At 44.7% G+C, this 17,367-nt stretch overlaps 2 protein-coding genes across 2 annotated transcripts; one reads left to right on the forward strand and one right to left on the reverse strand.

Moving 5' to 3' along the window:
* The first annotated feature begins 370 nt into the window (after nt 1-370).
* On the forward strand, nt 371-4,659 carry NUDCD2 (NudC domain containing 2). Its single transcript, XM_068205644.1, has 4 exons — nt 371-620; nt 1,948-1,996; nt 3,214-3,365; nt 4,319-4,659. The coding sequence occupies exons 1-4, from the start codon at nt 432-434 to the stop codon at nt 4,400-4,402; spliced, it is 474 nt and encodes a 157-aa protein (XP_068061745.1). The 5' UTR covers nt 371-431; the 3' UTR covers nt 4,403-4,659.
* A 2,537-nt stretch (nt 4,660-7,196) lies between these two features.
* CCNG1 (cyclin G1) lies at nt 7,197-12,668 on the reverse strand. The gene is made up of 7 exons (XM_068205659.1): nt 12,570-12,668; nt 11,929-12,192; nt 10,655-10,908; nt 9,986-10,064; nt 9,807-9,905; nt 9,368-9,562; nt 7,197-8,752 (listed from the first exon to the last, which is right to left on the reverse strand). The coding sequence occupies exons 2-6, from the start codon at nt 12,190-12,192 to the stop codon at nt 9,371-9,373; spliced, it is 888 nt and encodes a 295-aa protein (XP_068061760.1). The 5' UTR covers nt 12,570-12,668; the 3' UTR covers nt 7,197-8,752; nt 9,368-9,370.
* Between the last annotated feature and the right edge of the window lie 4,699 nt (nt 12,669-17,367).

Consider the following 17,367-nt stretch of genomic DNA (forward strand, 5'->3'; position numbering starts at 1 on the left):
GCGGCGCGGACGCCATGGCGGCGCTGGGACCCCGCGGCCCGGCGTTCAAAGGGGCCAACGGCCGCAGCGCGCGCCGACCAGCCAATCAGCTGCCGCCGCCCCGCCCGCCTCGGCCAATCGGAGCGCCCGGAGCGGGGCAGGCGCGCTGCGGGCCCGGCGGGGGGCGTGGCCGGCGGTGCGCGTGCGCGGGGCGGGCGCTCCCCGGGCCGGGAGCGCGGAGCGGCACCGGGAGCGCGGAGCCGTGCGGGGCGGGGCCGTGCGGTGCGGAGCCGTGCGGTGCGGGGCCGTGCGGTGCGGAGCCGTGCGGTGCGGGGCCGTGCGGTGCGGGGCCGTGCGGTGCGGGGCTCGCTGTCCCGCTGGTCGCTGTGCGCGGCTCTGTGCGGTTCGGCGCGGATCGCGGATCGCGGAGCTGAGCGCTGCCGCCGTGTCCCATGTCGGCTCCGTTCGAGGAGCGCAGCGGGGTGGTGCCCTGCGGGACGCCCTGGGGCCGCTGGTACCAGACGCTGGAGGAGGTGTTCATCGAGGTGCGCGTCCCGCCGGGCACCCGCGCCAAGGACGTGCGCTGCAGCCTGCGGAGCCGGCACATCTCCCTGGCCGTGGGCGGGCAGGAGCTGCTGCAGGTACCGCGGGCAGCCCGGGGGAGCGGGCCGGCGGCCCGTCCGACGCGTAGGCCGCGGGGCGCCGGGGGGGCACGGGCTCAGTTGGGTTAAAAATACCTCTGAGATCATCGAGTCCAGCCTGTGACCGACCACTGTGTCAGCCGACCCTGGGCTTTCCTTAAACACCTCCAGGGACTGACTCCGCCACCTCCCTGGGCAGCCCGACCCGATGTCTAGTCACTCTTTCTGTGAAATTTCTTCCCGATGTCCAGCCCAGACCTGCCCTGGCTCAGCTTAGACTGAGTCCTCATGTGCTGTCATTAGTGGCCTGGGAGAAGGTTTGCACACCTGTGCCCTGTGGTGCCTCTCCGTTCTTTATCCCAGGTTTGATAGATTAAAAATGACATTCATTGGAAACAGTTTTGTTCACTTTCAGGAGGTTTTACAGATGGTGCTTGTCCTCCAGTACATGGAAAGAGAGCTGGAGAGGGCCTTCTTACAAGGCCATGTAGTGCTGGGACAAGGGGGAAAGGTTTTAAACTGTCAGAAGACAGTGTTATCTTGGTATTAGGAAGAAATTCTTTGCTGTGAGGGTGGGGAGGCCCTGGCACAGGGTGCCCAGTGAAGCTGTGGCTGCCCCATCCCTGGAAGTGTTCAAGGCCAGGTTGGATGGGGCTTGGAGCAACCTGGGACAGTGGAAGCTGTCCCTGGGCATGGCAGGCAGCTGGAATTAAATGAACTTTAAGGTCCCTTTCAATCCAATCCATTCAGTAATTCTATGAAAAATAAAAATACAAACACTCATGGATTTTAATATGAATGTGAACAGCTGAACAGCATTTCAGTGCACAGCTTCAATTGCTTCAGAAAACAAAAAAAAAAAACCCAAAAAACAACAAACAAACAAACAAACAAAACCACCAAAACAAAACCAACCAAACAAACCCCAAAAAACCAGCCTAAAGACAGATTTACTTTCACATTCATAATGAGCTGCTTATACTACCTGTGCCCTGCACCAGAGCTAGATGTCACTCCTGGCAAAAACACTTGCATTTTCCTGACAAGATTATTAAAAATGACACTACTTGCTGAGAAATACAAGCCATTTCAATTACTCCAGATATTGAAACAAAGTATTAAATGCTTCAATTAAAAAAATAATTGCATAATAAGCAATAATTCTTTGACAGGCTACATGCAAGTGTATACTTGTAGGGCCAGATCACTCTATTCATTTTCAGCAGAATGCAAGGTGGTTAAGTTGTGAATAAAACTTTATAACTCAATATGAACTGGATGTTGAAGTGGTTTTACTGATTTGTAATATTGTCCCTGTCTTTTGCAGGGTAAACTTTTTGACTCTACAGTAACTGATGAAGGAACGTGGACCTTAGGTAATAACCTGCATCTGAAGCAACATTATAAAGACAGTAAAACTTTCCAGTAGACACTGCAGAATAATGTAGCCCCTCTTTATTAATGGGAAAGATTACTTTCTTCTCGTAGCTTTGTAAAAAGGCAGTCATTATTGCTGGATTAAGGAACTGAGGTATTACAAAAGCACTTGAGACTAAGGTTAATGAGATGCCACATCCTGGAAGGTCCTCATCAATGGGTTGCAAACATTTCCATATAGTGAGAAGTATTTTGCAAACCTTCAGTTAAAGGTAAACAGTTATGGTGCAGCTGTGTGGTCCATGACTCTCCATAATTCCTACCTTTTATGCATTACATTTTCTTGAATGACAAAAGTGACAAAATCTGCAGTCCAAGAGAATCAGAAAAAAATTTAAAAATCACATTAAGGTTCCTACATATAATGAGGAAAAGAAGCATATTGGCCCATTATATCATAAATACTGTAAAATATTCCAAATATTTTGGGGTTTGGCAATCATATTTGTGGACTGTGCCTCTCAATGTTTTCCTGTGAAGGATTTTCTTTTCCATCAATATGTATATTAAATATTTATTGATAATTTAGTAATTTAAGCCACTAACATTAAAAGTGTTAATATACATTTTGAAGTGAAGCCAAGTCTTTTTCAGTACACAAATTGTCTTCAAAATACACCTCTAACGCTGTATTTATTCACTTCAGTAGAACTAAACACTCTGCACATTTACTTTGAAACATGCTTCCAATATATTCTCTATGGCCATACACACTGTTTAAATAATAATCTGGTCATATGTTGCTAAAACTTAGTTCTGGCTTTTGTTGGTAATAACTCTCTGTAAAGCCTGACCTTAAATTTTTCATTATTACCTTAGCAGAGTTTTCTATATTAATAGATTAAATCTTTGTTGTGAACATTTCCAAGAGATTGCTTTATGTTTGCAATAGAAGAACTTATGAACTGTGTTTAATCCCTTAAAACAGCTTCAGCATCTTACAGGCCAGAACAGAAGAGATGACTGTATAGGCTGTTTTTGCTTCAGCCTTTTTTCTCTTGCTGATGTTTATTTATTTATCAATAACTAGGTTGGCATTGGAATTAAGAATTTAAATTATTTCACTTCTTGTGCTTGTTAACAGTGAATTCACCAAATCAAGAACCAGCACATAGGACTGAGTTTAAAGGTTGCTTTATGTGTTTTCATTCAACAGAAGACAGGCAGCTGATACGAATTGTTCTAATGAAGACAAATAGAGATGCTGGAAATTGTTGGACATCTCTGTTAGAAAATGAATATGCTGCTGATCCTTGGGTACAGGACCAGATGCAAAGGAAACTTACACTGGAGAGATTCCAAAGAGAAGTAAGTTAAAGCACCATAATTACTCCTTATATGTTTTGTTAGCACACAGAGGTTATGGCCAGGAAAGCTGAACAAATGGCATGGAATATATGCTTTAGTCCAATATCCATAAAATGCTTACAAGGTTTTATCACTGTGCTTTGAAGAGATTATTTTGTCTGCACTCTGTCTGCAGGGTTTCTGGTAAGTTCAGGTGAGTTTGGAGGGGTGCTATTGCTGTTTTAGTAATTGCATCTTCCTAACAACTTTTCACTTGTTAGGCTACACACAACTTCTGTTGTGTGTAGCCTAACAAGTAATTATCTAGAATTATGACATAGCCATATTTACAATAAAATTTGAACATCAAACTCTACTGGAGATGCTTATAATGTAAGATGGAGTGGAATAGTTACCTGGAAAAGATGTTCCTTGTGCTTTCACTAAAATTGCCTAGATTATTTTGCTATACCTTTGGCACACAACTATTCCAGTACACGTCTGCAGAGGTGTAGAATTACAACATTTTACATACCAGCTGAATCAGCAGGCTATGTACTGCAGCAGAGAACAGCAGTTTTATGAACCTTGTTATCCATCAGGGCACATACTTAAGATTTTCAAAAGGCAGTTTCAAAGGACACCAAAAGCCAGATCTCTTTCTTAAATTTTCCTTAATATTTCTTTTCTGGGAGATCTGACTACTTGCTAAGTCAAGAACAGCATTACTGAAGAGTCACTTCAGCAGTAGGCAACCAAACTATGACAATTCAGAATTTGTTGATGCATTTTCCAAGAATTTCAGTGCTGTGATAAATGTAGGACAAGTTGATTGTTGTATGTTCTTGCTACAATGGCAGAATATTAACAAAAAGCAATTTAGGAGGTTTTTTTGTGGCTTGACTGGGTTTTTTTAAGCATTTTTTTTCTAAATAATTTACTTACTAAATAATTTTTGATTTTACTTCCATCAGAACCCTGGGTTTGACTTCAGTGGGGCAGAAATTTCTGGGAACTACAGCGAAGGAGGACCAGACTTTTCTAGTTGTGAAAAGTGAACTTTTTATATGTGACCCTTTAGACAAATTACATGTTACAATTAAGGACTGGAATCATGTAACTGTTGAAGACTTCAGTGATCTCTACAATGGATTGTTGTCAAAAGTAATTACTTCAGTGAAGAGAAAGAAGATCTTTTCCAGCAGAATGAAGACAAAGTGTTACCAGCTGATTTATAAGCTGTAATAACTTTATGATACTAAGGCACATACTATAGAGAAAGGTGTACATAAAAAAGTAATGTCTTTGAGCAGAACGTTTGGTTTGGGTGTTTTTTTTTATTTTAGAAACACCATAGTAAACGAATCAGTTATAAATTTACCACTTGTCTTAATGCAAGGATTCTTATTCTTATTCTTGCTTATCTACACTTGGGAAGGAATCTCCCTATGCACCAGGCTGGGGCTGATCTGCTGGAGAGTAGCTCTGCAGAGAAGGACCTTTGGGTCCTGGTGGACAATGAGCTGTCCCTGAGCCAGCAGTGCCCTGGAGGACAAGAAGGCCAATTATATCCTGGGGTGAATCAGGAAGAACATTGCCAGAAGGTCAGGGAGGTGATCCTGCTCCTCTGCTTAACCCTGGTGAGGCCAGATCTGGAGTGCTGTGTCAAGTTGGGCTGCTCAAGACAGGCGGGACGTGGAGCTCCTGGAGTGAGTCCAGCAGAGGCTGTGGAAGGCATTGAAGGATATCCCTACAAGGAAAGGCTTTGGGAGCTGAGGCTCTTCAGCCTCCAGAGGAGATACAGCTGAGAGGGGACCTCATCCCTGTCTGTCTCTGTCTGCAGGGGGAGCTCAAAGCATGGACCAGACTGCTCCATGGTGCTCAGCAACAAGACAAGAGGCACAAACCAAGCAACCTTTGTTAAGACCAGTCTTTGTTCTCTTTTGGATGAGGGAGGGAACTCAGTATCTGCAGATGAGGAGAAGGAGGAAGTGCTTAACACCTTCTTTGCCTCAGTCTTTAGTGGGAAGATGCCTTGTCCTCAGGATAAGTGTCCTCCTGGGTTGGTAGATGGTGTCAGGGAGCAGAATGGTTCCCCCTGTTATCCAGGAAGAAGCAGTCAAAGAACTGCTGAGCTGCTTGGATGTTCATAAATCTATGGGACCAGATGGGATCCACCCCAGGGTGATGAGGGAGCTGGCAGATGAGCTTGCGAAGCTGCTCTCCCATTATTTACTAACAGTTCTGGCTCACTGGTGAGGTTCCAGGTGACTGGAAGCTGGCCAGTGTTGACACCCATTCACAGCAAGGGTGGGAAGGAAGATCCTGGTAATTACAGGCCAGTCAGCCTGACCTCAGTACCTGGTAAGGGAATGGAACAGTTTATACTGAGTGTCATCATGCAGCACTTACAGGATGGCCAGGGTATCAGACCCAGCCAGCATGGGTTTAGGAGGGGTAGGTCACATTTGACCAACCTCGTCTCCTTTTGTGACTAAGTGACCCACCTGGTGGATGCAGGAAAGGCTGTGGATGTGTCTATCTGGACTCCAGCAAGGCCTTTGGCACTGTCTCCCACAGCACACTCCTGGAAAAGCTGCAGCCCACGGCTGGGACAGGAGCACTCTGCTGATCTCAGAACTGGCTGGATGGCCGGCCCAGAGAGTGGTGGTGAGCGGTGCTGCATCCAGCTGGGGCCAGTCACCAGTGGTGTCCCCCAGGGCTCTGTGCTGGGGCCAGCTCTGTTCAGTATCTTTATTGACAACATGGATGAGGGTGTTGAATCTTCCATTAGTAAAGTTGCAGATGACACTAAGCTGGGAGCATGTCGATCTATTGGAAGGTAGGATGGCTCTGCAGAGACCTGGAACAGTTCGATGGATGGGCAGAGTCCATTAAGAAGAAGTTTAATAAATCCAAGTGCCGATTCCTGCATTTTGGCCACAGTAACCCCAATGGCAACATTACAGGCTGGGAATGCTGTGCCCAGCAGAAAGGGACCTGGGGGTACAGATGGGCAGCCAACTGAACATGAGCCAGCACTGTGCCCAGGTGGCCAAGAAGACCAAGGGCATCCTGGCCTGTATCAGGAATGGTGTGGCCAGCAGGAGCAGGGAGGACATTCTTCCCCTGTACTCTGACAGAACCAGAGGACACAGTCTCAAGCTGCGTCACGGGAAATACAAGTTGGATATTAGGAAAAAGTTTTACACTGAAAGAGTGATAAAGTTCTGGAATGGCCTGCCCAGGGAGGTGGAGTCACCATCCCTGGATGTGTTTAAAAAATGACTGGATGTGGCACTCAGTACCATGGTTTAGTTGAGGTGTTAGGGCATGGGTTGGATTCAATGTTGTCTTGAAGGTCTGTTCCCACCTAGTGATTCTGTGATGCCTGTGTTCCACCTGGACATGAGGAAGAAGTTCTTTCCTGTGCAGAGACTCTGCACAGGAACAGGTTTCCCTGAGATGGTATGGAGTCTGCCTTACTGGAGTTCATCAAGAATGTCTGGATGAATCAGTCATGTGCTCTGGGATGACCCTGCTTGAGCAATGAGGTGGGAACAGCTGATCCCACCCATGGTCCCTTCCAACCTGACCCAATCTGTGATTCTGAAGAATCACAGCTGCTGAAGAACAGATATTGTAAGATATTTATATTTTCTCATGTGGTTGTCTAGTCACTCCCATGCAGCCTCAACATCTTATAAAAATAAACTGGGCGAAAAAAAATCTGCATTATGTCTTACCTTCTGCCTGGAAATTTTTCTCCAGGTACTGTGCAGATATAAGTCACATTTAAAAGCATCCTACTAAGATGTTTCATTACGTGCATACAGGAAAAAAGCTACTTAGTTAAGCTCATTTCAACATTTAATTTAAAGGTACATATCTTGAGACAGGACAATTAGAATTGCACATTGCATCCTCTCCCAGAAGGCTGACCACACCTTTGAATCACTTTGCAAAGGTCAGCATAATGCCCAGGCAGCACTGACAGGTGTGATAGCCAGTTATGCATTTTGCAGTGCAATCATTCCCATGTGTTCATGAGAAGACTTGATTTGTCCAGTGGAGCTTTGGTATGGATTCTTCTGTGAAAGCTTTAACTAGTTTGAGATATGCAAAGAATGGTTTCCACCTCAGCTGGTACCATTACAAGCAAGGGTTGGCTGATCAACACCTCATCCCACACTCTGATCTCTCCTCCACTCCATCAGTCCATATGACAATCAAGTTTAACAGCCCGTTGCCAACAGCCTCTGTCCCACAGTGGGAATTCAAGTCCCCACAGCAGAATTCAAGAGGACATTAGCAACACTCTCCCAGAACCTCTTTTTATCTAACATACAGTAATACATTCTTATTATTCACTTCCTTGGTAGCACTAGAAGCATGAATACCTCAAATACTGACCTGGTCTTCAGAACAAACAGTTGTGTTGTACAAAGCTTACCATTAAAGAGATTAGAGTTGAAGCAATTGTTTCTCTGGATTACTCCTACACAGAGGCCACAGGGGGGAACTAGCCCTGCTCCTACTGTACCTGTAACAATGTGCTTGTTCAGTGTCAGCATTTACCTCCAGTACAGGAAAACTCTGGAAAACTAATGTCAGATTTAGGGCATGAAAGGGTTCCATGTGACCCAGTTCTTTCCCTTAGTCTTTCATGAAAAATTTGGTATCACCAAGTTTTTACACTCAATGACAGTGGCATCAGTAAACTACAGCTCTTATAAAATAATGCAGTTACTGATGTGTCTAGTGACTGTCTTTCCTAAAGGAACACAGTGAAGTTTCTCTTTTCTCCTGCTCTACCTACTCAACACGTTCAGTGGGTATCACAGGCTAATGTTTAATGTGTCTGTGGTAGGAGGCCAGTGCCCATCCTGGCAGGAACACGTGGACAAAGGTACTGCCCAAACAGCACACCAGGTGAGCTGGCAGGCATTTGCTGTTGTCATCGAGTTGGATTAGTCTTTCTTTTCTTAACACACTGCAGCACTCCACTACTGCACATCAGATTTTCCTAGTATTGCATAATCCTCAGAAAGTGAACCAGGTTTTAAAAATTAATACCTAATTCAGCACCTGCAGTTACTGTAAACCAAGGTTAGATTACACAAGCTGCTCTACAAACTCCAAGGTGTTAAAATTCCTTGTATTGGGATTGTGTTATTTCACTGACTAGTGAACAGTCTACCTAGTAAGACTGAAAACTGACACCACGTACTGTTGAATTCATCACAAAAAGAACTGTTATTTGCTGGAAGGATCTTTAGTCTGAAATGTTACATGTTCTTTCCATGAGCTGAGTTCTTCATTATTAAGATCACGGTTCAGACTGTTTCTCAAATATTTGTGTGCCTGTTGACAAGGTCACAGGATGGTCCTCCCATTTGACTGTACTCCTGTAAAAAACCCAAACAAACCAGTCAACTGAAGTGCTTTCTACAAGAGCCAAACAAAGCATGAGATCTTAATACAGCAAGACAACAGCAAGATGGTTGTTAGAAAAATGCGTAGCCTCTGGAAGTAAAGTCTAGGTAAGGAAGTTTATCATTTTTACAGAGTAGAACAGTAACAGGAGAAACTGAATTACAGATTTTAGCCTCCACTAAGCAGTTATACAAGTAAAACTGTATAACACTGTCTGTTGTAAGTGGCTTAAGTGAACAATTACAGGAAACTCATTCTAGCAGGCTGGTTTTCTTTTTGGGGTAGGAGCAAGACAAAGGTTTTTTTTCCCCTTTTGCAAGCTTTACTCTACATTTTAGTGTGAATGTGGTCCCAATGTCTGTAGAACATTTCTGCTACGATGACACACATCAGTTCTTTCTCCAGTGTTCATACATTAATTAGGTTGTCACTTCTTTAGGTACAGCACTGGTTTAAACATGAACATGAGAAGAGGCCAACTACACTTCTGTTACATGATTCCAGGAGGTAACCTGTAAGGACCCTGGAGGTAGTTTACAGCTAATTTTACTTCTTCATTATCAGAGATTGGTTTTACAAGGACTTACCTATTATGAAGTGGTCTCTGGAATGGTAGGAAGGTGTGTTATTCTGTAGTAGCTATGTTTAAGCTGCCGAGCTGTACGTCCAGACACAATCCATTTTAATTTCTGCACATTTGGTTTGGAACACTTGCTTGAGGAATATTCTGTAAGGCACTTTAACACCAGCTCCTTCCAGAAGGTCAGTTCTCTATTGCTTATCTACATAACAAGACATAATGTCCTATGTTAACAACTAGCTGAATCTTTACTTTGTACATGTACTTTCAGCTTCTTCAACAGGATAGGCAGCCAAATATCTCAGGCCAAATGAAAAAAAACAACAAAACATCATAATAAAGCCATAAAAGAAACCAATATGCCAATGCACCTGTTCCTTCTCCACTGGGTAGACCTTTCCATGCATTTTTCTTCCACCCTTCCCTGAAATTTTATCTGCACATACCTTGGAATGTAACTGTAGAAATTCCAATGCCTCCGTCAACTCCAGCAGTTTTTGTTCTTCTATCTCTAGTGCCAAAATAGACAGTGCCAAGACAGAAGGCTGGAGAGAGAAGATGTTTTTAAACACTGCTTTGCTAAGTTTCAGCAGTTTAATTTTCTTTGAACTTTTAAGATGTTTACCTTGGCTTTAGAAAACATGATTCTGCAGTGACAGGCCTTAAGCTGGGTCTCAAGTCTCTCAAAATTAAGGTATTTTCTCCTGTAATAAAAGCAGATGAGTGAATCTAGAGGAATGCAAGCTTGATAAAGGCAGCATCACTCTGGGAACTCAAGAGAAGTAGCAAGAATGTTCATTATCTAAACAAAGGCCTCATTTGTCCCAGAACTTCTGGGGTTACATTCAAACAGGTGTTCAGTTTTGGCAGTCCCAATGCCAAAAATAAATCTTGTGTTACACTGGGGAAGAGTTGCATTATCAAAGCAGGCTTAACAAGGAATTTCAGTCCTTACTAGCAAAAGGCATATTTTTTAAGCCAGATTTTGCAATCTTTACAATGAGGCAATACTTCACTGCAGCATTAGCAGAGATTTATTATACCATCATTATTGAGCAAGTTTGGTTTTCGGCTCAGAGAGCAATACTCCATTTATGCAAGCAGTATTTAAAATTACAATACTATAAAACCATAGATGTTCACATTTATGACAATTACCAGTAGGGGAGAAAGTTTGTGGTATTTTTAAAGTATAGAAAGGCAAATTACTCAAGCAATTTCCCTGCTTATTTTTCTACATTCTATATTTTCTGGTCTTAGGCAGTTATAGGAAAATCAGGATTAGCTATTGTACCTTTCACAGCTTAAATTCTCATGAGTGAACGAATGATAGAGCTGTAGGAATTGGAAGGCAGTTATAGCTTTGACTTTCCAACACAATTTCTCCAATATGATTTTCTCCATTCTCATCATATCAGAAACAGTGAATCTGTACTGGCTTATTCGAATTAAGTCAGTGGCTAAGGGCACATTTCTCTCTTCTTCTGATGCCTTCACAGCCAAGTAGAAGCAGCTGAGTCCAACACAGCCCAAGTGTTTAGGCTGTACCTAAAGAAAAGTGAATTGTTATTTTCAAAGAAGAAGGCCTCTGATCAGCTATTACAACATGCAAGTATCAAACTGTAGGCACCAATCTATTTCATTGAATAATTATGGGAGATGAGGGGTTGTTTTGTTTTTTGGAGATTGAAAACTAAATCTTTTATTGTACATTATTATCTTTATTTAACCAAGCAGGAAAACAGTTACGCACCGTAAGTTGCATCTCATTCATCTAAAAAGCAAGACTGCAGAGCAATTTTGATTGAGGCAGAACTGACTTGTTAATAAGGTTCTAAAACAGCCTAATATGAAGCTTTTACGACTTAAAGTCTTGTACATATTAGGGGTGATAGTAAAAAATTGGAGGTTTCTAACTCTATTTTAAGTATATACACACACATACATATGTATATGTATGCATAAATGATCATATTTTATTCTACAGACAATGTAGTCCTGATTTTTTTTGCTTCATCTGGATTCACAAGTCTTTTAAATCATCATTTTCCCATCCATTCCATCTAGCTTTCTCATTTTTGTTTGCACACACAAGGAAAACAAGCTTTTGTTCTTGTCCAAACTGTACAGTGGTAATCCTGTCTTGTTAGACAATTTAAAACAATTCAGGTCAGCATGTCACATCTGCACGGGAGAATGCAGTGCTAACTAATGTTTGACCAGATTTTAAGTGCTCAACAGCACCTTGATATACACACGGCTAACTGATAGGTAGAAAAGGCAGTTAAATGAGAAGTAATTTAACATGTTTTTGTATCCATGCAACAGGACAGGCAATCGGTCTAAGCCATTAACACGTCCTGTTTCCCAGCCCATCGACATCCTTTAGTTTTTCCTTCTTCAGAGGAAACACCTTTCTTAACAATACCAAAATCTGAACGGAGAACACAATTTTTTAGCTCCGCACAATCAAGAATCTCTGGTAGGAGCTTAACCTTTACCTCAACCCAAGACATTCTAGCTTCGAATAGGAACTAGGCTGAGAGTTTATACTTTAAAAAGCCTTACCTTCATTTTCGACAAAAACCTGTCTAAGAAATTCACAGCTAGTGAGAACGTCTCAGTGTGGAAGCCAAAGAACTGAGTTAAGCTGAGAAGATCTTTCACTTCGAAGTCTCGCAGCCGTGCGGTCATTCGCAGGCCATTGTCGTGGGCAGCCTCGAGCAGCCTGAGGCCGGCGGCCCGGGGCTGGGCCCGCAGCTCCTGCTCCAGCATTGCGGGCAGCTCCAGCACCAGGTCCCGAGCCCCGCCGCTCGCCAGGGTATCGATCATCTGCCACGAGAAACAGCACCGGCCGGTCAAACAGCTAAAACCCGGCAAACTCACCCGACCCTCCCAAACTCTACGGCCAGGATGCGGCAGCCCGGGCACACGCACGGAGCGCCCCGCGGCCCCGCAGCCCAGGAGTGCGCGGGGCACGGCGGGGCCGCGCAGGCGGCGCCTCCCGGGACATGCCCGGGCCTGCCCCGCGCTGCCGCGGGGCTCTGCCGGCGGACGAGCGACCTGCGCGCTGCGCCGGGGGACGGAGGGACGGAGGGACGGAGGGGGAACGCTCTCCCCACGGAAGGGACGGGAGGGGACGGGACGGACACGACACGGGGATGCCAAACGCGCAGCCGGGGGGACGGGAGCCGGCCGCGCACCCTTACCTTGTCTGTGCGGCCCCGCTCCCTGCCAGAGAGGGGAGGGGCCGGGCGGGCCGGAGCGGGGCCGGGCGGGCCGGAGCGGGGCCGGGCGGGCCGGAGCGGGGCCGGAGCGGGGCCGGAGCGGGGCCGGGCGGTCGGGGCCGAGCACCGTCCGGGCCCCCGGCACCGGTGCGCACCCCGAGCCGCGAGCCGCCGCCCGCCCGCGCAGTGGCGCCCTCTGGCGGCCCCGCCGCGCCAGACCCCGCCCCGCCAGCCGGCCCCGCCCCGCCTGCGCCTGCGGCGGGCACGGGCCCGCGCTCCCACCGCCCCTCGGCTGGAACGGCGGCCAGGGCACTGAGGGACCGGCCCGGGCACTGAGGGACCGGCCCGGCCATTGAGGGATCGGCCCGGGCACTGAGGGACCGGCCCGGGCACTGAGGGACCGGCCCGGGCACTGTGCGACCGGCCCGGGCACTGAGGGACCGGCCAGGGCACTGTGCGACCGGCCTGGCCGCTGAGGGACCGGCCCGGGCACTGAGCGACCGGCCCGGGCACTGAGCGACCGGCCCGGCCCAGGCCGCTGTGATGGTCTCGTTCGTTGGGTTGCTGGGAGCTCCCCGAGCGTGCACCCAGCCCTGGTGTTGGTGCCTTAGGTTTTAACTTTTGTGTTTTTCAGGTTCTGTGCCGCTTTAGTGTGTAGTTCTGAGCTTCATGTTAAGTGTTGGTGAGCTTTCTTCACAGGGTAGGTAGACAAAGCAATTCCTTCTCTAGGTTCGGACCAAGGACGGCCACCCAGATTTCAGGACAGATTTGCATGGACAACAACGTGGCTGAACAACGTGGACTGAAGAGAAAAAAACAAGGATGGGACTTCATAACCTAAAGCTGTAATTGGACAATTAGCTCCAATATGGAAATGGACCAGAACTTATAAAAGTGAGACACCTCATGATCAGTTGTCCATTTTTTTGTGACCATTTGGGTTCATCTTGGCTGTAGCCCTGCCTGGGCTCCTGTAGTGCCTGAGGTGTATCCATTGAGGCCTTTTAATAAATACCTATTTTATTCTTTAACTCTGTCTAGCCTCTGTTCTTGGCTTTAAGTCAGCCTTGATAAGGCATCAGTACACATGGTATTCACATGTCCTCTGAACAGAGAGATACTTAGCTTTCTCAGGGTTTTTCCTGAGAGAAGCTGTGAGATAAACAAAAAAACCCAATTCTTATCTCACTTGCTTGCTACTGCTTGTTGTTGTGCATTGTGGAATGTGTTATAGAGATTGTTTACCCAAGGTGACTGCTTAATTGGATTCTAGTGATAGTGTTTTAGATTGACCAATTAGGTCACAGCTGTGTCGACTCAACAGAGAGAGTCATGGGTTTTCTAGTTAGTTAGTGATAGTTCTTGTTAGTGTAATATAGTAAAGTTTAATAAAGTAATTAATTAGCCTTCTGGTATCATAAAGTTCTACACATCATTCTTCCCGCATCAGAGATCCCAACACCAATATGTACAAATGGCTCTTAAAGCATAAATGGCTTCTAAACTGGTTTCCAGGCCAGGGCAGATGCTGTCCCCCAGGGCTGAAGGCTGGTGGGGTTAGGTGCTTTACTGCTCTCACCTCCTGCATGACTGAAACCTCTGCAGTACAACGCATTCACGGGTTCATGTCTTTAACGCTTTCCAGCCCCTCTAACATAGTTTGGTATATTCATGGAAGGTGAGATTGTCACCTGTGGGAAAAACAAAAACCCTCCAACAACCCTTGGTGATTCTCTGGTGTTAGAGAATTGAGGCACTGCTTTATTCTAGCCAGGATGTGCAACAGAAATCATTTCATCCACATTCTGCCTGGGAGTGCAGAGAAAATCATTCCTTGACACATCCAACACTCAAACCAGCAGTGAAAAGTCTTCCAGGAGCTGTAAATACTCCACTCCTGAACTGACTCTAGGCAAGTAAAGGGAATTGCAGTACTGTAAAGCGCTTTTGTTTTGGGCATGCTTGATGCACAAGGCATTTACTTATTTAATAAATGTTCCATTATGTGCTACTTTATCCAAAGTTCCTTAAAAAGACTGAACAATGGCTGAAGAATCCATTTTGCAGACCATTATGATGGTACTTAAAATGGGTTCAAGGTACCTTAGTTTTTTCTTAAAAGTGTTGAGATTTTATTTCTACTTCAGCCTAAAATTTTCAAGATCCTTTGTGAAGGTTACTGTGAATTGCTTGAAAAGCTGCAAATTCTCTTGAGGAGTGAACTAACCTTTTCTGAAAAGCAAGGATTTTAGTAAGGCAGACCTCCTAGCTGTATTTGATTATTTTCCCTCTTCATAGAAAATACATGTTGGTATGTCACCAATACATGAAGTGATATATAGCTCTAAATTGGTTTTAGCAGTACGGATGCAGATAACAAGTCTTGCTGATCGGAGGAGGTGCTCTGCATCTCAAGAGGTCATAAAAGAGTTCAAATCCAATTTTATGGTTTTTAGAAATTATCTTAGGTAGACTAAGTTTGCAGTAATGCCTAGGTGATAATTATCCGGAGAAGAATACTTTTTTCAGTAAAGTCTGTCAGCTTGTTTGATGTTGGGAAATCTTCCTGAAAGAAAGGTTGAGTGATTTATTTAGCATTTAGCAAGCATTTTTGCTACCACTTTTTGCTAGCACTATTGATAGCTGACACCTAAATGCACAAGCCAAGTCATCCTATGTAGCCTGAGAGTGGGATTTTTTGTCTCTACATATTCAGCTTTTGAACATGTTTGTTTTGCACTCACCCTAAGTTTGGTTTCTCAAGTGCTTTATGCCTCCCTTTGAAACAGAGGAAGGTTGAGTTTAAGTGGTGGGACAACTGTGACTGGTGTGAATAAATTCTGGTGCCCTCTGCCTGAAATGAGCAGCGTGCTGGATTTGTTCCCAGGTGTTTGTTTTATAACTATGGGAAACTGCAGTTGTTTTCATTATCTCTGTATGCCTTGGAGAAACGTTGTTAATGAAGATCAGCTATAAGGTATTTTTGTTCAGCAAAAGATGTTCATATGTGTGGGGGTTTAACTGTTTAGAAACACTGGCTAAAAACTGGTACGGACATTGCGTGTGTTTTCACAAGAATGAGAACTCACCAAAGGAACGGCCTGAGCTGCTTTGACTTAGGCGGTGTTAAAGCACTTGGCTTATCCTCCCTGTGTTAGTGGCTGTCCTTGCCAATGCTCATTGCTCTGTTGTCACCTAAGGAGGGGATGATGAGAGAGCAGCTCTCTGGGAAGCCTCTGCAGTTGTGCTCTTTCCTTTGAAGAACCGTAAGAGAGGGACTGTTTGATGCATCCATGAGCTTTATCACTTTATTTATTCAATATATGCATCAAACGCGATATTCATACTACTTTCTCCTATTGTACTTATCGTGGATTTATTGTGGGTTTGTTTAATTCTTCCTATCACCTGTGAAAATTAATTAAAATTTGTTTTATTGCGAGAACCTTTCTACTTCAGAAAAACTTCCAGCAGGCAAGACTAGAAGGAAATATAGAGATACAGAGATTTTTAAGAAAAATTTATTTTTCATAGCAAGAGCTTGGATTTCTGGAAGGCTCAGTGGAAGTCAGAATGAGGGAGTCCTTGGGTGTGAAGGTGAAATGACCAAATACCATACCTGTGCCTCTTTCCCCTCCAAAACACTTGCATGAAATCTAAGTTTTTCCTTGCTGTCCATTTCCCTTTCTTCCTCTGACCTTTGCAAACTACTGAGATGCACTGAGAGAATGCATCTAAAAGGCACTGGTTTGACCCTCATTATAATGTCCTTGATTTGAGTGTTTATGAGACAAGAAAAAGTAATCTGTTAAAAAAATGAGAGTGGAAGCATCAATCCCAGCTCTCATGCCACAGCCCATCTGAGAGAAAATGAATTGTCTTTTGGTGCTACGAAGTCTAAACTGTAAATCAATCTGTTGCTACTGGATGACATTCCCATATAATTGCCCATGAATGCAAACTCAAGTATTCACAGATGCAGCACATCAGAAATAAAGATTATAGCAAATCAGATGTCATTAATATGGATATTTATGTTGTCAGTAGTCTGAGTTATCTAAATTAAAATTCAAATTTATATATTGCAAAGGAAATGTTCTTCTTTTTTTTTTTTAAGAGTTGGAAAACATTTGCAGTATTCTTCCTGTCATTACTATGCACATAATAATCATGTGAAGCAAATGTTACTTCTTTTCATGCTGCTTGTTTTAAATAGCTTTTATTTCTCAAATTGCTCTTAAAATAGACTAAGGGAGTGCTGTAAAAAGCGGTGGGCCATGGATCTGGTTTGAAGCCACTGACAGCAGGCAAAATCACTGGCCTGCTTTTTGTTCTTTCAGTAAGGATTCTGGACTGAGGTAACAGCATGGAAAAGCAATTCATGTTGATTAAATATAACATACAAGTTATGATTTTAAAATGTTCTTTGGGCTTAGGCATTTGGCAAACAGAGGCCCAAAACATCTTTGTGGGGCTACTGTAGTCACTTGGGCAGCAGCTTGAGAAATGTCTTGCTCTGAGTTGCCAGACTTCACGCTGGAGTGGCTGAAGCCAGTGCACATACTCCATCTGCTCTGGAGGCTGCTGTGTGTGGATAGAAGATGCTTCAGGAGAGGGGCTGCAAACAGAGCCCCAGGAGTTTCTGAAATGCATTGCAGCTGCTCCCTTGTAGCTCTGGCAGAGATGAGATAGAGAATTGACTGGATAGCAAAGATCTTCTCTCCTAGATGTCTGTTCTGCCTCTTCAGTGGTTGTCATGCCTGACACAAGGACCCACAGT

Source organism: Anomalospiza imberbis, chromosome 15 (assembly GCF_031753505.1).
Source record: "Anomalospiza imberbis isolate Cuckoo-Finch-1a 21T00152 chromosome 15, ASM3175350v1, whole genome shotgun sequence".
In the NCBI taxonomy this organism is placed as follows: domain Eukaryota; kingdom Metazoa; phylum Chordata; class Aves; order Passeriformes; family Viduidae; genus Anomalospiza; species Anomalospiza imberbis.